General features: G+C 39.0%; 2 protein-coding genes and 1 long non-coding RNA gene across 3 annotated transcripts; 1 reads left to right on the top strand and 2 right to left on the bottom strand.

Annotated features, from left to right (window-relative positions):
* Nucleotides 1-7,055: 7,055 nt before the first annotated feature.
* Nucleotides 7,056-8,830, top strand: LOC119787827. Its single transcript, XM_038291867.1, has 2 exons — nucleotides 7,056-8,003; nucleotides 8,173-8,830. Exons 1-2 carry the CDS (start codon nucleotides 7,161-7,163, stop codon nucleotides 8,497-8,499), a joined length of 1,170 nt encoding a protein of 389 aa, XP_038147795.1. The 5' UTR covers nucleotides 7,056-7,160; the 3' UTR covers nucleotides 8,500-8,830.
* A 693-nt stretch (nucleotides 8,831-9,523) lies between these two features.
* LOC119787826 lies at nucleotides 9,524-13,390 on the bottom strand. The gene is made up of 4 exons (XM_038291866.1): nucleotides 13,154-13,390; nucleotides 12,481-12,732; nucleotides 11,618-11,737; nucleotides 9,524-10,826 (listed from the first exon to the last, which is right to left on the bottom strand). The coding sequence occupies exons 1-4, from the start codon at nucleotides 13,322-13,324 to the stop codon at nucleotides 9,753-9,755; spliced, it is 1,617 nt and encodes a 538-aa protein (XP_038147794.1). The 5' UTR covers nucleotides 13,325-13,390; the 3' UTR covers nucleotides 9,524-9,752.
* Nucleotides 13,391-13,791: 401 nt separating this feature from the next.
* LOC119787825 lies at nucleotides 13,792-15,671 on the bottom strand. The gene is made up of 2 exons (XR_005281381.1): nucleotides 15,524-15,671; nucleotides 13,792-13,834 (listed from the first exon to the last, which is right to left on the bottom strand). It is a non-coding gene; the product is annotated as an uncharacterized LOC119787825 (long non-coding RNA).
* Nucleotides 15,672-23,205: the final 7,534 nt, after the last annotated feature.

Genomic DNA, 23,205 nt, shown 5'->3' with positions numbered 1-23,205 from the left:
GTCAGGTTCGTTGTTGGATTGCCAACTTGAAGAGGATTTGCCATGGGGAAAAAAAACATATTCCATCCGTTACTCTCTGCTTCACATATTGCACTGGTCGTCACCATCATGGATAATAGCGTGTTGTGACAAACACCAGATACAGCGCTGGGACTTGATCAACAGCCGATACCGCACCGTCACGTCACAAACCAGTAGGTGGCAGTAGTGTTCTTTGACAAACATGGATGCCTCCAGTAAAGCACATTCAAATGAAAATGACTCAGAATTAAAAACACTGATCATTTATTGAACAGTATGTAATAATTTCCAATTTAAAGAACTTTCAGAAGTTTGAATTCTGAATATGAGCGGACTTTTGGGGTTAGTTAGCTTGGGCTGTTAGATCCTTTTCAAAACCACAACTATTTCCTACATGGCTCGGCCAAAAGGCAAGAAGCTTAGGAACTGACACTCTTCAGGATAAATTTTGATAGATATTAAATATATAAGAAAAATATTTCAAAGATGAAAAAAACACAATTAAAAAAGTTTTTAACAATGATCTCTTATTGTATAATCTAATTACTGGCTAAATTTACTCGCTGTATTTTTGGTGCGTTTCATTGTTTGTTTATTTCGTAATTGAGCATCTCTTTAACCTCATTTATTTGTTTGCAATAATTAATAACTATAGAAACTTAACTGTAAATCAGGTTGTATAAAAAAAATGTTACATAGCATGGTCTCAAAAATATACGATTCCCTATAAATTATTCTTCTAGCTTTTCTAAATAAAATAATGATCAAAACTTTTTGAAAAGGACAGAAAAATATCATTTTAGGTAAATCTCCGCCTCTTTGTCTTAGTTCAACATTATTTTGGACAATTGATGACAGCAATGTTACAGTTCATGGAATTATGATTATTTACGATAAGAGCAGCTGATTGTGGCCATGTCATAGTATCAGTTGTTTGGAAGGTCTGGTCTTTGAGTTAATAGTGTTAGTTGTCCCCCTTCTCTTTCAGTCAAATATACAAATGCTCTTAAGTGTCTTTCTTTGTGTATGAATTAAAGGAATAGTACACCCAAAACATGATTAGCCTTCATTTTCTACTCACCCCCATGCTGAACAACACTCTAGAGTATTTTTTTGATATCTCAAATGCATCTAGAGATCTGGGAGGCTTCTTGCTGTCTGCTGACATTCAAATAATGGAGGTCCATAGCGCCAGAGGCAGAAAGGTCCATAAAAGTCCACAAAAAACGTGTCAATATTCCTCCATACTGCTCGTCCAATGTATTCCAAGTGTCCTGAGTGGGTAGCGTCCATAATTTACTCGAAACGAAGTCATTTAGAATGTTTTTAGAGCATAAACAGTAGTGTATAGGATTTCCTGAAAGCGCGCGCCCGCACGTTCGCGACGCTACGGAAGCCGGCAGACCAAACCAGATGAAAGTGCGCATTCAGCGTCTGCTCTGCCGATAATGCAAGCGTAGAAGAAGAAATGTGCTGTTTACCTGTGCAAAGAAAGAAACAACAAAAGAAAAATGTCTGAGGACTTCAGTGTTGAGGAAGAGCATGAGTTCTTTGCCGAGCTGAATGAGCACTTTCATCTGGTTTGGTCTGCCGCGGTTTAGGCGCGCGCTTTCAGGAAATCCTATACACTACTGTTTATGCTCTAAAAACATTTTCCCATACTAAACTGAAATAAAATGTAAAAATTATTATTTATTTTTTTTCCAGTGGCCCTAATCCTCTTCCGTACTTGTAGGCTCTAGTGTTTCCTCATTAATACCTTCAGTTCTTTCCTCAATTAAAAAATATTGCACGCACGTGCTTCTCCAGCTCACAGCTTCTCATCGTCCTATGATCTTTGCCTTTCAAGGTCCCTGGCTGTTTTTTTTTTTATATAATTTTATATAATTTTCTCAATTATGTCATGGTTATTTATTCAGCAGAATGTGCGCTGCTTTTGATTGATAAATTTGTTTCGATTTCACCTCATGCTTTGTCACAGATTTCAATTTTAAGGAAGCCTAAATTTAGAAACCGAAGTTTTGTGGATAGTTGCTTCTTATTGCCACTGACCATTGCCATTTGAACCTAATATTTAAAATATATTTAAATAACGCTGTGGTCTAACCACAAAAAAACTAACCTGCCCAGTCAATAAGCAACACCAGTTAATCCCACATTATCCATATATTAGATGAATAAATCTCAAGTTACTTGAACCTGAATTTCTTAATCGAACTCAATAAATCTTTAACTAATTTAATTTCACCAGGACAAACGTGATCTACTGAAATCGTCAGCTGGTTAAATATTTACGTCAGTGTGTCTATATTATTTAATATATAAAAAAGAAATTAAAAAAATACTTTCTTTTTGGTATGGCTTATCACATACATTCATCAAGTCTACACTTCACCACATAGAAGGGGTGAATTTCCTAGTGGATGTCTCGTCACTCTTAATGATAGGTTAAGCTGCAGCCTTTTCTTTACAGAGTCTATCGGCTTATCTTCTCCGTCGGCACGTTGAGGTTGAGATGTATTGATCACCTAACAGTGTCTCAATTTTTATCACTTTTAAACTGAATCATGGTCATTTTCAAGCCTTGTGGATTTGTTGCGGATTTTCTTTTGGCAGTTCACAATGTTTTACTGTCATTTTGTGACCCCTTAGGAAGCTATGTGTCTGCTGCGTCTGTTGTCTGGTTGGTGAGTGTAGCCCATTGCAATCATAATCTATGCTCTAGTTTCAGATCATCATCAACTGCCTGTCTCAACGTCAGCACAGTCACAGGCATTCCCCTCAGCGCATTGTTTCTATAAATCTGCACCATGTTGGACGCGTTTCATTGTGGTGGGTAACCTAGGCACCGTCCATCCATCGCAACAAGTGCCTTATGCCATTCCTTCCTCATTGCTGCAGGTGTTATGACGCCCTCTATCACCACGGCAGGTGGTTATGGTGCACTATTGACATGACTGCAGTTGCTCATGGTGCCCTCCATCCATCATAGCAGGCGCTCACGGCGGCCTTTTCCCATCGCTGCAGGTGCTATGGCACCACTCATTCTCGCGCCGGCGCTCATGGTGCCCCTCTTCCCATTGTACCATTTCTTTAAAGCTGCAGGCGCTATGGCACTTTCATTGCACGCCGCTTCATGGCGCCCCTTTTTCCATCACTACTAGCTCATGGTACTCCTTTTTCCATCACTGTAGGCACGTGGCTCCCTCTGTCCATCAGTACAACGCATATGGTGCCCTTGCTCCATCTCTGCAGGAGTGTCATGGTGCCTTATATCTGTCACAGCGGAAGTTTCTGTCAGCCTTTCTGAATCGCTACAGGCACTCATCGACCCTCATTCAGCACTGCATGCGATTATGGTGACCTCCATCTTCACGGCATGTACCTCATGGCTTCTTCCATCTTCACGGCATGCGCCTCATGGCGCCTACCGTCTTCGCGTCTCATGGCACCAATCAGTGTGGACGTTTATGGTAGCAGCATTGTGGCTGGCATTTTATGCCGCCTTCTAGCATTGCGGCGGGCACTTCATGGTGCCCACAGCAGATGCAACCCACTTTTGTCCATTGTCCCGGCACTTCATGGCACCATCATGCTTTTAACCTATCTCAGCAGCGCTTATGGCGCTCTCTTTTCATCACAGCAGGTGCATTACGGCCCCTCAGCTCATTGCTCCAGGCCCATCGCACCCAAACCCATCATGCATTTGCATCACAATGCGCTTTGTTTCGAACCCCTTAGCACATCATGGCATACGTATCTCAACTGAAACATCTCGCTTAATCATTGCGGCTTGCTTGTTTTATCGTCGGTCATCACGGCTTGCAGGTTAGCTACAGTAGATCATCGCGTCCCCATCTCACTTTCTCAGCTCATGGTGGCTCACGCATCATGTCCCCAGCTCATTGCTGCACGAGCGTGTATTCTCTGCTCTCCCCCTTAGCTCATCGCCAAATACAGCTACTTTGCGCTCAGCCACAGCATATCATTGCTGTTATCACCACAGTCATCAATGCATCCATTATTTTTAAGCGTCATTGTCTCCTTGCTTGGCCAGCAATTTTGCCATTGCGCATCATCCCAGCATTGCTCTTTCATTTCCAGGCTGCTCAATATGGCTATTACATTTCCTTCCTCCTTGTCCAGGTTCAACTGAAGAAACTCATTGCTTTCCTACATCCACCTGCGACACAGCTTTAAACCACACTCCTCCCGGACTCTTACTGCGTTCCCTGTCTCATCTTAACCGGTCTGGTAGAAGCCCACCATGTTGAGCCTGGTTCTGCCAGAGATTTCTTCCCAACGGGGAGTTTTTCCTCTCCATTGTCGCTTCATGCTTGCTCATCATGGGCAGGTTCTTTCAACCTGTGTTATCCAAATGGACTTCCATCTTCCAGGTCCCTGAGTGAAGCTCTAGTATCAGCTCACGCAATCCCCTGGATTTCCCCATAAAGCTCAGCAGACCGTCTTGTTAACCAGCAGTCTACAGACTGACCAACTTCATCTATCTCCACTCCACCACCAGTTTCAGGCCTGGGAGGGAAACAGCCCTATTCTTTGCTCCCTTTCATGCATATCTATCAAAATTAAGCTGTGTTTCTCCTGCCGAGGTCTGAGCGCTAAAGACAAAGTAATTGTATCAATAAATTTCTCCTAATTGTCTTTTCGTGTGAGTTTTTCAGATTAAAGTATCTTGAGATGTGCTGTGAATTGGCACTAATAAGTGAAATCTTAAATGAAATAATTTTTCTAATATTTTAGCAAACTGAGGTAACAGAGAGATGGGACAGTAATTGGAAAAAGAGCGTTTATGTCCTGATTAATGTAACACAATTATTTTAGCTATTTTCAGTTTTGAAGGAAACTGGCCAAAGGGAAATTACTAAAATAAAGACGTGTTATTGGTTTGATGAGTGATTCTAGGACAATTCAAAGACTTTCTCTCATGTCTTTTCCATGAATGTCCACTGATCTTTTGTTATTGCATTTCCTTATGTTCTCCAACACTTCATGTTCATCAGTGAAAGTGAAAAACATTCAATTTAATTTTACTTTGTTAAATTGCACAAAGGTTTGTTAGTCTTTTGTATTTTTGCAGCAAGCTCAGGTCCAATATTCACAAAAAAAAGTATTACATGTTTCCACATTTTCCTCCTTATCTCTGATTACCTTTCTTTTCTTTGAATATTCTTTATTATACCATCATGTAATTTAGGGCAATATTCCCTTTAACTTTGTTTTTAAATATTTTTCATTAATCGTTCTTAAATTCAGTGTCACTTGTTCTATCCTTTTTAAGCTGTTCATACAAATATTTTTTTTTCTTTTTGCATACATGTAGCAGTCCTTTAGTCATCCAAAAAGAATTTAGCTTCCTTTTCTTACAACGTTTAAGACAACTTGATCCCAAAGTGAGCTGAATATTTCCATAAAGGAATTATAAGCTGTTTTTACACCAGAATTGTTATGAATAACTTCACTGTTGTAAGAGGATGATCTCTTGTTAAACCTGCAATGTTGGGAGCTGGAGAAGTACCACCTTCCTCCAGCAGAGTCCGCCATGGATCCTCCTGAGCCGAGCCTCCTGCACAGCTGAAGCTCATCCCATCATCAGAGGATCCACAGTATTTAAGCTGTCTTCAGACCTTGCCTCAACGCCGCAGTGTTTAATCCAGTTGGTTAGCACCTAAGCCTAGTATCTCTGAGAACCTTCGTTGACTTTTGAATCCAGACTGGATTCTAACCTTTGTCTCTGCTTTCAGGAAACCTGTTTTTCTCCTGTGAAGCTCTGGAAGAGCTTAACCTGCCGAGCCTGCCCTCTGAGCCAAACCTGAAGACTCCTCTCTGGATTTCCATGCAGCTCTGGACCAAGAGCTGGAAACTCAAAGCCAAGGTCTGCTCTCTCTCTAGAAGTAAGACGCTGAAGCAGTTAACGGACTCTGCTGAACAAACTATCTCTGGACCCAACAGTTTCCCTCTCAAGGCTTTAACCAAGAACTCTCAAGGTACAAACCAGAAACTCTCTGAATCAAACTCTTCTGATCAAACGCTAACTGAACTGTCTCCCACGCAGACTCCTGTGAACCAGTTTCCCAGACGTGAACCTGAACCAGTGAAATATCTTGTGCTTGTGACAATAAACTTTGTTAAACCTTTTACTTCAGTTTCCGTCTCCGTGGTGTTCTGCATAATTGGGTCTCACTAGAGAACCCAGCATGACATGCATTGGTTGCTCAGTTTTCCTCATTATTCAGCATAAAGACTTGTCAATGACATCATTCAGTAATAAACCGCTTACTATTTTACTGCATGTTACGAATATATTATCTCCTAAAGTAGCACTACATGCACCCATGAGTAGAGGTAATGCAGCCTGATGATATTTACACCGCATCAGCAGTGTTGTGCCTGAACGTGTTCATTGAACGAAAGTTCATGAACTCGTTCATATTTTGGGCGAACGTGAACTGAACGTACTGCATTACCGCCTGGTGAACGTTATTGTGAACTCGTTCATTCTGGTGTCTGTGAACGGCTCGCTCTCTCAGTTCAACTCCGTTTAATATGTTGCCAGATTTCTATAGAGCCCTCCAGGCGAAACCCCGGCTAAATCACACCGTAAACAGGCCTTAATATGTAGCGGGAAAAACACCCAATCTGGCAACAGCAGCTACCAGCGTCATAGCCTACAGCCGCGTGTGTCATCAAAACAAAATGCAGCGTTAAAGCTGCAGCAGCATGGAGGCGACCGTTGAGGCGACAAAGCAGCAGTATAATCACTTAAAACAGGTTTATGACCAGGTGGTCGGTGAGGATGATGGCAACAAGTTTGCCCGCCGGCTTTCAGTAAAAAAATCCGCACTTCAGTAACCTTAAATTCCTACGGAGCCCCTAAAGGGACATGGAGGAAAAAAAAAACTTTTGCGAGATCTCGCAAAAGTATTGCGAGATCTTGCAAACGTTTTGCGAGATCTCGCAAAAGTATTGCGAGATCTCGCAAACGTTTTGCGAGATCTCGCAAAGTAAAACAGATGTCCTGATTCACACTCCTTGCTGGTTAGTGGCGGTATTGCACCACATAGTTGTTTGCCAACCGCCATTAAATAGAAGAAGAAGAAGAAGTAAACAGACACAAAACAATGGAGGCGCAAACAGATCATCCATGGGAGAAGTTTATTCATTTCTATTTTAGTATTGGCCTGACATATAAAGACATCAAATCCGTACTTGGATGTAGACATGGATTCGACATTAGTGAGAGACATTTGAAAAGATTACTCAGGGCGAGGGGACTTTCTCGTCGTAAAGAATACAGTGATCTTGCGGTCCTGGTGGAATTCATCAGTAACGAGCTACAGTTCTCTGGTCAGCTTCATGGGTACCGGTGGATGTACGCAAAGTGCAGAGAGCATGGACTACTCGTTAAGAAGGAGGATGTGAGGTTGGTGCTGAAGGAGCTAGATCCTAGAGGAGTTTCTTTAAGGCAAGCAAGACGCCTAAGACGACGGAGCTACTTTTCGAGAGGGCCTAACTTCATTTGGCACATGGACAGCTATGACAAGCTGAAGCCATATGGCTTTTGTATCAACGGAAGCATTGACGGTTTTTCGAGAAAAATCATCTGGCTTAATGTCTATACCACGAGTAGTGACCCCAAGTTGATTGGGGGTTATTACGTTGATGCAGTCCAACGTTTAGGGGGCTGCCCTAGGATTGTGAGAGGCGATTTAGGGACTGAAAACGGCCATGTTAGAGGCTTTCAGCGGTTCCTCGTCCCGTTTCATCCAGACGGCACTGTTGATAGCTACCTGGAGGGAGCAAGCACCGCCAATCAGAGGATCGAGTGTTGGTGGGGTTTTCTGCGAAACCAGTGCGTGGAGTTCTGGTTATCCTTGTTTGCAGACATCAGAGACACTGGATATTTTGACGGCGGGTTTCTGGACAAGGCTATCCTTCAGTTTTGTTGCATGGGACTGATCCAGGTGAGTTTTGTGTTTTGACGTAAATGTGTGTGAGACTGAGGAGAGAGAAAGCTGGAGGGAGCAGGGGAGAGGAGAGAAAGAAAGGCCAATTTTGGATACGTTTTTGAACTATTTTAAGTTTACATGTATGTACAGTTCCTCCTAAATGTATTTTGTGTATTTTTAACAGGATGAACTGGAGGACACTGTCCAAGTTTGGAATGCACACACCATCAGACCATCGAAAAACATCAGTGTCCCCAGTGGTAGACCGAATGTGATGTATGCCTTGCCTCAACTCTATGGGACCAGAGACTTTCTATCCCTTGTTGAAGATGAACATATTCAGTTGTGCAAAGACGAATGTGTTTTTCGGCAGCTGATACCATGTGATCCAGATGTGTATGGACTATGCAACATCTTAATGTCGGAGTCACATCTGACTCTACCAAGAGATCCTTATCAGGCTGTGAACCTGTACAGGCACCTAAGAGAGGCCATCACTGCAGCTATTTAAGTCAGGAATATTTAAAATGCCCTGTAGGGGAACAATTAATACCAAACCATTTTAATAGCTGATTATTCATTTAAATTATTTTTTGTTAACATTTCACAAAATGTTTTCTATGTCTTAGATGTAAATAACCATCAGTATCAGCCTGTGTGCAGTGACAAATTAATAGTGAAGATACAGTATCTGTGAATAAAGCCACACATTTTAATGTTAGTGTAGCGGAATTCTTTTTTAATTTTTCTGTATGTAAAACATTTACAAACATTTGAAACCCTGAGGTAATGTAAACTTTGCCAAATCTGACTAGTTTGTCAATAAAAAAAAGTTATACAAACATTCAAGGTCACTTCTTGGGCAAATGCACTCACATAAAAAAATACATGTGATAGCATGAAGTTACAGTAGTACATTAGATCAATATGATGGAAACATTGTAATAATTCAGAAGGGCATATTACACAGACAAACTCAGCTTATACATTTTGTAAACAGGAACACTGGATAGGTATCTTCGTATTGAGTTTTAAACTGCTTCTGAATAAGCAACTAACTGGCATGACTTCAAAAGGAACAATCACTAATTCTACCAGTGATTAACAATTTTGTAAATAACAGAATATCACCCTTATATGCTTTTAAGAAAAGAAGTCCAGCATAGAAACTGGGTTAGATTTAAAATAATGAAACAGAAAGCTGCAGTCATTTTCAAAGTATAATTTAAAATATAAAATCTGTTAAAAAATGGAGGTGTATTATTGCACCAGTAAAACAAATAAAGTGCATGCTGAAAAGGAAATGAGACTGCTTATACATTTTGTAAACAGGAACACTGGATAGGTATCTTAGTATTGAGTTTTAAACTGCTTCTGAATAAGCAACTAACTGGCATGACTTCAAAAGGAACAATCACTAATTCTACCAGTGATTAACAATTATGTAAATAACAGAATATCACCCTTATATGCTTTTAAAAAAAGAAGTCCAGCATAGAAACTGGGTTAGATTTAAAATAATCAAACAGAAAGCTGCAGTCATTTTCAAAGTATAATTTAAAATATAAAATCTGTTAAAAAATGGAGGTGTATTATTGCACCAGTAAAACAAATAAAGTGCATGCTGAAAAGGAAATGAGACTGCTTATCATGATGTCAGTGCATCAGATGTTTAAATGACAAAACATAAATACATAAATAAATGATTATCAACCATACCATGAGGCCAGTTACTTCTTGGCCTAGTTAAACCTGGTCCCACATTTAAATGATGTCCATTTCTAAGTAATTGCTGGACAGGATATTGTCAAACTCTGTCCGAAATTCTGGGTAAGAACTGTATGTACATGGCACATCAATTGTAGCTCCACAGGTATGAGCAACAGGCCTTCTGTTGAGGCCAGTTTCAGCATTAAAGCTAACCATAATCTTCTCAACACATATAACTGAGGAACCTGTGCAGAAGCGTAGGATTTTCTCAGCTTTTGCTTGATCAGCATTTTTCACATAACGTTGGAGATGGTTTAAGGTTGTTTGTTCTCTTTGAGACAGCACCACCTTATTAGTTTCAAGCAATTGCATTACTCTTTTGCCCGTAGGCTTCTTTAACTCATAAACACTCAACACACTTTCCTTATCTGGTAGTTTAAACCTCACAAGTGACATGGGTGTGGAGAGGCAATCTACAATAAATTTGGGCTCTTGGAGAATTGCTTTGTGTGCCATTAGTTCTATGGCAGGCTTCATGTTGTTCTCTGGAGGTAGGAAATGTGAACCCATCCGTATGAAAAGGTCAAGCAAGTCCTCTTGATCACTTTCATCCAGTGTTCCCTGAAGAGCCTTCTCAACAGCTGATCTCTCAATGGGAGGGAGGTAGTTGAGAAATGATGACATCAGGATGTCTGTATCAACATGGTCAATTCCATTGATGCATGCTAAAATAAAAGCCATTGATAGCTTTACTGGCATAACACCATGATCTACAAATCCTTTAACCCAAATCCGTCCAACTGCTTGCCATTCAGCCTCAGAAAAATCTGGCCTAAGCCTTGGAACTCGCTCTGTTTCTCCTTCACACTGTTCAAGAAATTGCTCCCAGAAGGCTGTGTACACCTCCCTAGACACTCCGGCATCATCAATAGCTTTTTCGTTGACAAAGTCCATCTTTAAAGTCATATTCATGATGCTGCTGTCAGTAAATACAGGCAAAAGATCATCAATAACCTTTATCCTGCAAACTGAAGCACGCCGTGTGGTCTGGGGACTTCCTGGGTTGCTGTCTGTTGGCATGTGGCTGCTTGAATGAGAGGGCAAATTGAAATTTAGCCCACTGTCCAGCTAGAAGAACAAAACACACAATTAAAAATCAGAATTGTCAAAGAATAAAGCAGAGGCCAAAGTATCCTAAATTTTGGCATGTTTGTTAGAAGGTTACTGATTACCAACTAGGTTATCTATGCGCCTAAGATGTCATAATGTAAAAACAATGTTATTCATGTGAAGATACCTGGCAGTGGAGTCACACCAGAGTATGGTGTTTTCAGACGTCAACTAGAGCGCACCAGAGTTCGGCTAGAGCTAAACTGAGACCATCTCTTCAGGCGGCACTAGTTTATTAAGCATTAGAGTGCAATTGTGCTATCATACTGTGTCAAACTGGACCATATTTAAGTCAATCTAAATTTAGATTGACCTAAAGATCGAGGTGAGAAAAAACACCCTAAGATAAGAATTCCTTTAATATCACAAATTAACAAAATTTGGGTTCTAACAAAGCTTAAAACTACAGCCTATTTCTGTAAAAAATGCTTTATTGGATTTATATCACATTTGTAATTAAAGTGAGAATGCATCAAACATTAGAAGATATTGGGAGATATATTGGAAGATATTAATTTATTTTATTTACTTCTCTGATTTCTTTTTCACCGACGATTTTTATTTCTCCCCACTAGGGGGTTCTGTAGCACCCTCAGCCCCCTGGGGCCTTCATCTCAAGCATATTTTTATGAGACCATGTTACAAACTGCACCCCTTCTCACACTGGTTTCTGTTCAAAATTTGTGATCTCCTACCACAATAATAGTTAACACTGATGACATCAATTTGTTTGAAGTGGTGTGTCTTACCTGGGCAGCTTGCACTGCTTCCTCGTGTATGGACTGCTGCTCATCCAGGTTAAGCAGGCCATCACCTGAAGGGAGTAGAAGCTCTATCACCTGTGTAGGAGCACCACCCAACTCTGTCCTCTGAAGAATACAATAAAAGACAGCAGATACATTAACCCTAAAATCAGATTTATTTTCAAAAAAGTTTTTCATAATTACTTTTGTGCATGAGCATGACTTCCAGTCAACATCAGGAACACTCCAGACAATGTTAAGAAGTCCACTTAGGTTTTAGGATAAAAATTAAAATATTTTACATATTAGAGACATAACAGTACAATAAAGTTATAAGTCAAAGATAAAATTGCTGCACAATTCTAGTAATTAGACGAAAGGACTTAACTGACTCCCAATTTCATTAAATATAAAAATTAGTATTTGTTTTTAATACCCCATCAAACATGTGATATTAAAATTCAAAACATCCATCCATCCAACCATTTTCTGACCCGCTAAATCCTTCATGGGGTCGCTGGGCTCTATCTCCAGCATTCACTGGGTGAGAGGCGGGGGTTCACCCTGGACAGGTCGCCAGTCTGTCGCAGGGCAACACATAGACACAGGACAAACAACCATTCACGCACACACTCACACCTAAGGACAATTTAGAGGAGCCAGTTAACAGTCATGTTTATGGACTGTGGGAGGAAGCCAGAGTACCTGGAGACAACCCATGCATGCACAGGGAGAAAATGCAAACTCCATGCAGAAAGACCCAGGATTGGATTTGAGCCCAGAACCTTCTTGCTGCAAGGCAACAGCGCTACCCACTGTGCAACCCCAAAATGTATATCTTTATTAAGAAATTGTAAACAAAATATTACCTGTGTGTCATCCTCATCAACATGTTTTAAATTGATAACCACCACATCATCGTCCGAATCCCACACAAGTGTATCTGCCTCGTCAAACAAGGGGCCCGGTTCCGGTAAAGTGACGTCACTCGTGTTTTCTCTTCCGTCAATGCTGCTATTTTTTATGTCTGTTGGGGTTGACTGAAAGGGATGTGATGGACCTGGACTTTGTGCTGTCTCATCCTCAGATATTTTCCTTAACCTTTTTGATCTTTGTTGCATCTGAAAACAAATCAAAGACACAGTGCTTTAATTTCTTCAGTAGTAATCAAAAAAATAAATGCTGTGTAACAATACATGTTAAAACACAAAATCTATTAAAGGGGTGGTTGAACATACTGACAAATTTACCTATGTAATAATACTTAGTCATATGAATATGACTATTCCCTTCATTCAGCAGCACCTGACGTTTTTTGAACCATGAAGCAGCTCAGTAAACACAATGGAGGTGAACGCACGTTCCTCAAAACTTAAACACATCATCCAACAACTACAATACTTACCTCACTGTATATATAGATGGACAATTGTAATAAAGTTAGGGACAAGAGTCACTAACTTTATTAGTGACTCTTGTCCCCTTAACATCTGTCCATGTCAGTATCGTTATATTATTTATTACAAATATATGTGCATATACCTGGGCGCTTCCGTCACTATCAGTTGAATATGAACTATCCTGCAGATCTGTGATGACTGACTGAGATCCATCTTCAAACTGACCATTTTCCTCAGATGAGTGATCTTTTGGAGCTCCCTCTTTAGTACAGATGTAAAATCTGAGAAGTTTTAGTTTAGTTTGTTCATACATTTGGCCAACAGTGTGATTAAAGGGAATCTTGTTCCTTTTAAAATCGCAGATGTCAAACGTGAAGTCTTCAGCTTGCCCTTTTGTGGACTGCCCATCAGGAAAAAATAGTTCTTTTCCTAATTCCATGATCTGAGCAACAGTAGCTGTTTTTGCCATTGTAGAATGTCTCGTGCCTCCCCCACTGTTGGTCCGTACTTGACTGTATCCATTAATGCCAAAATGAAGCCATCCAATTTCAACCTTTCTTGAAGCCTTCTCTCCTGCCCTATTTCTTTCTCTGGCCATGGTATTTTGGAGTTCGTCTGGGGTTCCACTCGGTGATCCTCTTGTCTTTGATTTCATTTTGCGTGCCCCTATTTTATATTTCAATCTCTCTAAAAGAGTGTCTTTACTGATGCTTTGGCACTGTGTTTGTTCACAGAAAGATAGCACAGCTACTCTATCACCATATGTGTTTATGTATTTTGACATTTGCTCATCACTCATGATGCGCAACACTGCTTTGTCAACCTGCAAACAGAAGAGAGAAACACTAGTGTCAGTACAGTGCATTGTATCTATTTTGATGAATCAGAAATTTTTTTTATACTTTGCTTATTAAGATGCATCAAGACAATCAGAAATCTAGTTTAGTGCAAATTACATGCCATTTATGTATTCCCATGTATTAACTTATTCAGTGTAGTTGCAGATTGTTCTAGAAAAAGTTTTAAAAGCCCTATAAAATATACTGTGTTAGCATTCGTTCTGACACAAGTCAACTTTTGTGCATTAAATAATTTCATTAATCACTGCAATTAATGCACCATTTAATTTGGAAGATGAGGATTCCTTGATTCAGCATGGAAAAATTAAAAACTTCTGTGGTTGACGTTCTCCATTTCATGGCACAAAAACATTGTGCGTCCAGGTTATCTCAACCTGAAAAAAGCGAAAACCTGACCCTGTGTGAGTTAAGCTATATAACTAAAACTCCACCTATAACCAAGTATCTTATAGACAGGTATAGATTTATCTATGAATTTGCATACACAACCCATTTATGAATGAATGCATTTAATCAATTTATCCTTATGGTTAATCATTTAAAATAAATATTTAATTTGCTAACTTGAATATCAATTATTCAAATTTATTTGAAATGTACTCTACATTAATTAATGTATGTTTCAGAAAGGTAGTCATCCTAATAAAGTAAAAAAAAAAAGTGTCACAGACCTTTATATAGTCGTTAGTTGTTATTTATTTTATAGTTTTACTCTGATGCTTGATAAAATAGTCAAGAAATGCAGATTGGAAAGGATTCCAACTGCTTGCAAGGTGTACTTTGCTAAATAAATTCAATTCGATTAAATTTTATTTATATAGTGCCAATTCATTAAAACATGTCATCTTAAAGGAATAGTACACCCAAAACATGATTAGCCTTCATTTTCTACTCACTCCCATGCTGAACAACACCCTGGAGTACTTTTTTGATATCTCAAATGCATCTGGAGATCTGGGAGGCTTCTTGCTGTCTGCTGACATTCAAATAATGGAGGTCTATGGTGACCGAGACAGAAAGGTCCATAAAAGTCCACAAAAAACGTGTCAATATTCCTCCATACTGCTCGTCCAATGTATTCCAAGTTTCCTGAGTGGGTAGCATCCAGAATTTACTCGAAACGAAGTCATTTAGAACGTTTTTAGAGCATAAACAGTAGTGGCTTTGCAGCAATCCCGCATACTGAGCAAGCATGAAGCGACATTACACTGTAAATAAAGCTCACCAGGACAAGCTTTGCTCTTTAAACCACCCGTGCCTGAAAACATGTCGGCTCTATTAATTTCACAAATTTTATACTATGATAAATCACTGGCAAGGAACGTTAACAAGCTGGTAATGACGATACAGGTTTTCGGAAATAAAAATCAACCAGACTTGACAGTCAACAGTATGCTCGACCAGCCAGGGAGTTCAAAGTTACCAGTTTTATCCTCTACTCAAGTTTCATGATATCATGTTAACATTGTTATTAGGCTAGTATGCATTCACTATAATTGCAAGAAAAACAATCATGCATTTCTACAATTCTACGAATAATACCAATATTAGCTAACGATAGCATACTATTCACGAAGCTATTCACTCTACTTTCGTCACGAATGCCTTGTTGCTAAATTTACGTCAGGTTATTTAATGGATTGTTTACTGACCTTGTCTCTCTTCATTCGTGTAATGTCGTCTTTTGGGACTTCTCTAGAAATTAAGAACCTCTCCAAATCGTCCTCCATGGTTGTAGCTGACAGATGGGCGTTTTATCCTTTTCGCTTTGCGCCTCCGCTGTTGTGTGTCTGGTTTACTTCCGGTTCGCCCCCGTATCTTCAATTTCCGGTTTGCCGACGTAGAAAACCTTTTTTTAATCTTTTCAAATGTCTCTCACTAATGTCAAATCCATGTCTGCAGCCGAGTGTGGATTTAATGTCTTTATATGTCAGGCCAATACTAAAATAGAAATGAATAAACTTCTCCGATTGATGGTCTGTTAACTTCTTCTTCTTCTTCTTCTTCTATTTAATGGCGGTTGGCAAACAACTATGTGGTGCAATACCGCCACTAACCAGCAAGGAGTGTGGATCGCAAAACGTTTGCAAGATCTCGCAATACTTTTGCGAGATCTCGCAAAACGTTTGCAAGATCTCGCAATACTTTTGCGAGATCTCGCAAAAGTTTTTTTTTTCCTCCATGTCCCTTTAGGGGCTCCGTAAATTCCTACCTCAGCCTGGTCCCTCAGTTTGTGTTAGTAAAATCTTCTTGAGCGGAGGTCTTCAACAGGGGATCCGCGACCCCTAGGGGGTCTACGGAGGTACTGCATGAGGGTCTGCATGGTTAGTTGATATTTTTATATTCCCCCCCTGCAATTTTTTTTCCCACTAATTGAAATGTCTTTAAATAATCATTAACATGAAATCAACACACTGTAGTAAACAGATAAATGGAGGCAGAAGATGTCTTTCAGTCATCAATGCTCACATTCAGCGACACACAGGAGCTCTTTCAAGCTGGGCACCGTTTCCTTCACAACAACCAGGAATCAGAATCAGAAAAACTTTAATAATCCCAGGGAGAAATTAATTTCTTTACATTACTCCATCTGTAATAGAGTGACTATAGGACACAATTTCATACAATATATATAAATAGGGGGTCCCCGCTCCATCTCGCCATCAGTTTGGGGGTCCTTGGTCTGGAAAAGAAGACCCCTGTTCTTGAGGGTTTTACTATCCATGTAACTTGTTTGTTAAACCTGCCTGGTATAATTTTCCAGGATTCCAGTATTCCTTTTTAGTATGTATTGAAATGGAATTTCAAATGGAAAAAATTATTAAAATAAAAAAAAAACATTTGCACCTTAAAGACTACTTTCCTATTTTTCTTTTAATAATTACTCATAAAAAAGACCATTCAAGCAGCACATTTTTCCTGATGTTTTTGAGAATATACTGTAGGGGTGAAAGCTGCAGCTGCTACTAGTGTGAAGTGAATGGACAGCAACAAAGCATTAAAGCAACAATGAGGAAATGCTGTCCCCTCAATGCTAATCTAAACCCTGGTTGGATAAGGATTCAAAACTGGATATGAAGATGAAATCTGACGCACAATTTCAGTGTTACAACTGATAAAATAATTGCTGTCTGTGGTTCTACAGTAGGCTATGGTGTAATTGAGCAATATATGAAAAAAAAAGAACTATGAACTAGTTCATTTTTTGGAATTATGAACTATGAACTGAACTAGTTCATTTTAAAATGTGTGAACTGAACTTTGAACTAGTTCACGTAGAAAGAGAACTTTCCCAACACTGCTCATCAGATACCATTCCCCCCATATTAAGCAGGGGGAACGCTATCTGACAGGGTTTATAGGCCCGTCAGATAGCGTTCCCCCCCCCCGATGTCATTTACGTTGCAATAAATGCAAAACTCTCTGCAGGTACTGGTCTTTGTCGTTCACTCTATTCAGTTGGCTTTTGAAACACACGGTGAGAAGGTGGAGGCTGGGTTGTGAGGGTTACGGGGGCGAGAAAGGCAAAAGTAACGCAATAGTTACTTTTACTAGTAACTAGTTACTTTTATTGTGGAGTAACTCAGTTACTTTTTGGGAGAAGTAACTAATAACTATAACTGATTACTAACTAATTACAAAGTAACGTGCCCAAAACTGAAAATGAAGAAAAAAAGACGTTCTAATAGATGGAACCTCATAATCTCATGGGGTTCAGGTTGGTTCTGTCTAAATACTGAGTGGCTGTTTCCAGCTGCTTCGAATGGTATCATCCCAATAACTGGTTATTAGCAGCTATCAGTCCCATTGGCTTCAGATTGTGCCAGTAGGCTCATTACGTTGTTTTCATCAAGTGAATCCTAATATTTACCCAAAAGTAATTAATTTCCCCAGTGGAATAAATGAATCCATTTATGTTTAATCTGAAAATTATTTAATTAGTTCTTCATGTACTGTAAAAATAAATAACTAAAAATAACCCGCATGTCGCTCTTTTCAAAAAAACCAAAGAGACATTAATCTCCTATTCTGTCACTGAGTTGTAGAATCCTTTCTCTATAAATATTTAATTCTCTGTGAAATGTAAATAATGTGTCCAACAGAGATAGTTAATGATTTGTTTTCTTTTTTTATGCATAAAACTACGACAAAGATCTGACTAAATCAGAAAATACACCAGCACGATTGACTGTTAGGAGAGTGGAGACAGAGGACACTTACAGTTTACTGAAGAAATCTGCTACCGACCAGGTTAGCTCCTGGGAGAATGATAGTATGGAGACTGAAACAGAGTTTTAATAAAACCTGCTTCATGAAACGGACCCCAGGTAGAGTCTAAAGACCTATTTCTTTGCCTTTAAGTGTGACTTAAGTCTCAATTTTTCAGGACCTGAAAGGCCTGTTACTATGCTTCAATAAAGTCATATTATTTTTATTATTTTAATAATTCTTTGGCATTACAAATCGGATCTTCTGAAGGGAAAGAAATTAGTTCAGCTGAAGGTTAGAAAGTGATGGGAAAGGGATTTGATTAACTGGAACGTTTTTTTTAGAGGTTTAGTCAATGCTACAAATGAAATAAATAAAAAAAAAACATAAAAAAAAAAACCTGGTATAATTTAAAGAACAAAGACTGGTATGCCTTCAATTTGGCAATTCAAAACTGCTAAATGACTGCGAGAAGCCCACAGCAAGCAAGAAGTGTCTGAGTGTGCAGCTGAAAACAAGGTGACATTTATGGGTGATCAATTTATTCTTAAGCACCCAGCTGGACTCGCAGCTCTCACTCAAAAGTTGGCTCACACATACGCTGCTGTTTTGGAAAAATGTTTGTGTGAATCACATTGGTGCCCATCTCCTTGAAAAAAGCTTCTATAATAGCTATAAAGGTGACAGAATTATACAGTTACAGTGGAAAGCAAATGAAGTGGGGTTTTTTTCTTTTTTTAATCAAGTAGCTTGTATGAGGAAATATCTGCTTTTACTTGAATTTTAAATGATGTAAATATTGTTCATTTTCACATCAATTAGCACTTATTATATAATAGATACTCAATATTTCAAAAGAAAGCTCCTGTCACACAGATTATATAAAGAATCTATGTAAACATTTCCACAATTATGGCTTCCCCAACCCTAACCTTTACACCACAGGAAAATTACATTCTTGCTTTGCCTTTCTACTCTATTAACACTGTGACATACACAACTTAATTCCCACATAAATCAGCCTGCTGCATATTTTTATTACCAAGTCAAAAAATATTCAAAGCCCACACTGCCACATGTATGCACTTCTGTTTAAAAGCAGCACAGCCACACCTGTAAAGTTGCAGTAGTGGCTCAATAATATTACCTAATCATACTCACCTATACACCACTGGAGGTTCCTCATGAAAAAATAGGAGTCAGTAACAGGAAAACTGAATAAGACAAAATCTGAGTGATCTGAGAATGATGGAGAAAGATGTAACCATCTGCTGAAGCCTTGAAGACTGTAGAAAATAATGACTAGCTGATGCAAGCAGACAAAGGTAGGCAGGATTTTTCAGAAGGCAAAGGCAAAGCTGGTTTGAAAGAGGTTCACAGGAGTCCAAGCCAGAATATCAAAGATCCGGAGAGGTACCGAAGGGAAATCCAGATTGAAGTCAGAAAGCAGATCCATGTTCAGTCCACAAGAAGAATCCAGCAGGAGTCTGAAGACAGGTCAGCCAAAAAGATCAGAACATTAGACTTTAGACTTTTAGACTTTAGACAGATTTTATTTGTCATTTTGTTTACACAAATGTAAAACAAAACGAAATTTCGTTTGTAAACAGCTCACTGGACAATTTCATCTTTTTAAAAGTGCAGCCTTGAAAAATAGTAAAATTGACAGTAAATTTACAGTTCTAACATTTGCATGCATATATATATATATATATATATATATATATATATATATATATATATATATATATATATATATATATATATATATATATATAATAAAATACAATAACCTATTCTACAAAACACTCAGCAGTCTAATGGCAGTGGGGAAGAAACTGTTGTTGTTGCTGGACCTGCATTCAACGCTTTGAAGACTCTTCCTCGAGGGCAGCAGTGAGAACAGTCCATGGTGGGGTTGTGAGGGGTCATTGATGTTACGGGGTCGGGATAAGCAGCGCTGGGATGAAATGTCTTAAGTTGAGGGAAGAGGAGGCCCGATGATCCTCTCTGCTGTTCTCACCACTCTCCTCACCTTCTTCCAGTCTGAGACGTTGCAGCCTCCACACCACACAGTGAGACAGCTGGTCAGAACGCTCTCCATGGTGCTGATGGAGATTAACAGTCATCTAGGTCATAGTCATTCCGTAAAAGTTTAAAAACAATTCACTGGACTTGGTTTCCAAGGTTTGAAGACATTTCGCTTCCCCTCCAGGAAGCTTTCTCAATTCATACGTCTGGATCCGCAGTGAGTTTGTCTTTATATAGACAAGGCCTTGGTTTCAATTTGCATGTTTCCAAGCAATACAAGGCCTTGTCTATATAAAGCCTCAAACTGACTGCGGATCCAGACATTTGAATTGAGAAAGCTTCTTGCAGGGGAAACAAAAAGTCTTCAAACCTTGGAAACCAAGTCCAGCGGATTGTTTTTAAACTTTTACGGAAAAAACTCTATGGTGCTTCTGTAGAAGGTGGTGAGGACGGGTGTGGGCAGGTGGGCTCTCCTCATCCTCTGCAAGAAGTACATGCGCTTCTGAGCCTTTTTGACCAGTGTTGTGGTGTTTACATTCCAGGTGAGGGTGTCTGTGATGTGCACCCCCAGGAATTTGGTGCTGTTGACCACCTCTACATTAACAGTCACGCTTAGAGGTCCAAAGGCAGAACAGGTCAAGAAATAGCAATCAGAACACAAACAGGTACGGTAGAGAACTCTCACCAAAGGCTTGAATAATTTGGCACTGATAACTGAAAGCAGGCAGGTAAAAACAGATCAGACGAGAAACAGATGTTGAGAGGCTGAACAGGAAATCGCACCTTTAACTTGAGCTAATCCACAAATGAAATGGCACATATTTTACTATGTATGTATTTATAGTAAATGTTTTGTATGTTTGTTTACCTATAAAAATATGTTAAATTGACTAGATTATTATAGATTTATTATATTTGTATGATTTGTCCAATCATGCGCACATTGAAGTATCACCATGATTAAATTTAGAAACCAAAACTACTGTGGTTTTCCCTTTAAATCTTCCTTTATCTCTCCTGTCTTTTTTTTCACCCTTTGCTTCTAAAAGTAACAATTCAAGCTGTCATATTGCTAAGCAGGTTAAAAATGTTTTAATATAATATTTCAAGAAATCCCAAATGCATTCTGCAATAGGGCTTTAAGGCACTTTTAGTGTTTGTCTCTTTCATGTATGGCTCACTGAAAGTAACAGTTTAATCTGACATATTTCTGAACAGGGGAATAATAATATTTCAGTTGGTCTTTCCTAATAGTTAGAGAAAAGAAAAGGCTACAGACCATTCATCTGGCTGATGGCTTACTTTGACATCGGCTGGTCCTGGCACAGTGGGGCTCCACAAAATGATTCGAAGGATTTAGACACGCTGCTGCTCAAGTAGACTGACAGGGAAGCATTAGCCAGTTCTACTGCTGCTGAAGGCTACAGTTATGATTCCCCTTTACTATGGTTTTCACTAAAAAAAGATCCCTTTCAGTGCCTCTCTTATGATTCAAAGGATTAGAGTGTGCCATGCTGCATTTTCATTGACGGTCGTTCTGAAAGGTTTGTCTTTTTTTAAAATCTACTCAGTTTAATGCCCGTTGATCAAAAATTGGCAAAAATTTAGCACAAGTGTAAATTTTATTTGTATATTTCTGTCTTTGGAAATGGTGTGTGCACATAATAAAAAGTTGTTCCCAAAATCACGAAATACTATAATGTGGGTAAAAATTATAATCTGCCTGTTATCCATTTCCAAAGGTGGAAAAGCAGCGAGCTCTCCAAGTCTGGTCACTTAAACGACCGCCTTAAATAGCCAAATCAGATCATCTAAATCTTCAGTGAGGGAGAAAAACTGTTTTTGCGTGGATGTTATTTAACAATGCTTTTATTTATACATTGATAATGAATAATTAATTCTAAATGAAAACTTATCCATCCCCTTAAACTGTTTAGAACAGTATGGCAGCCTTTAACATTAACAAGACAAAATGTATGAGTTGGCCTTCTGGCATTGTAGTGTTTTCTGTTGAAATTACATGACCCATAATTATTTCAGGCCAAAATATCTTTCATTATATTTCAACTCATGCCAATAAAGATAGTAATAATTTCCCAAACAGCATTTCATATATATATATATATATATATATATATATACATACATACTGCATTGTTTGTGCAGTTTGTTTGAGGTTTTGTTAACATTGACAACTTTGATCTCTTTTGACTTTAGTTAGTCTCTTCATTTGACTTCTTTTAAGGGCCCTATACCGGTAATTATTGTTTGGATTTTTGTTACTTTGGGGAAATTAAACATATTTTTCTTGGAAATCACTTCTGTGTCCTCATGGTTGACCAGATCAGCCCCTCACAGGACTATAGAGGAAGTAATAAAGCTCCACTTGTGGATGTAAATATGCTGGCCTTCTTAGCAACCAGACAACAATTCTGAGTGCAACACGGCTGCACGGTACAAGTAAAATAAAGGTTTGGAAGATGCGTGGGAACTATGTAACATCTTAATGCAAACTCCACATTTTGTAATGCCTTTCTTGACACAGAATGACATTGTTATTGTGCATCCAAGCAGCAGAAATTGTTCCAGCCAAGTAACAACTGTGAAGGCAGTAAATTATTAAATGTTGAAAGAGAGGAAAAAAACAGAAATACTGATTTTTCTTGATTTATTTTGACTAATGTTACAATCAGTAGGATATTACTCTGTTCTACTTAGACTTTTAATATCAAAAATGTATACAGAAAACAGCACAGAAGAATAACATGCACCCAATTTCTTTGCTGCAAAGTTATTATGCTTGAACAGACTGGCAAGGAGCGAGTCAACCCGCTTGGCACAAACCCATCAACTGTAATCGCATCTAACACACTATTAATGGCTGACACAGATATACACACCCAGGTATGCACATCAAACTGACAGCTCCATTATTAACCCCGGGATGTAACTGTACCCTCCTATACATCACAGCAAGACATTCATACTATATCTGTCAATCTCAGAATGTGAGTATGCATGCGTATGCAAGACCAAGAATGACAGCGTGTCTTCATCTTTGGTATTAAAAACAGGGTTGTTGTGGTTTCATTGA

The sequence above is a fragment of the Cyprinodon tularosa genome, unplaced genomic scaffold (assembly GCF_016077235.1).
Source record: "Cyprinodon tularosa strain WSP-4 unplaced genomic scaffold, ASM1607723v1 ctg302, whole genome shotgun sequence".
NCBI lineage: Eukaryota > Metazoa > Chordata > Actinopteri > Cyprinodontiformes > Cyprinodontidae > Cyprinodon > Cyprinodon tularosa.
The sequence above is the reverse complement of the archived record's forward strand: the minus strand, read 5'-3'. Positions and strand labels throughout refer to the sequence as shown.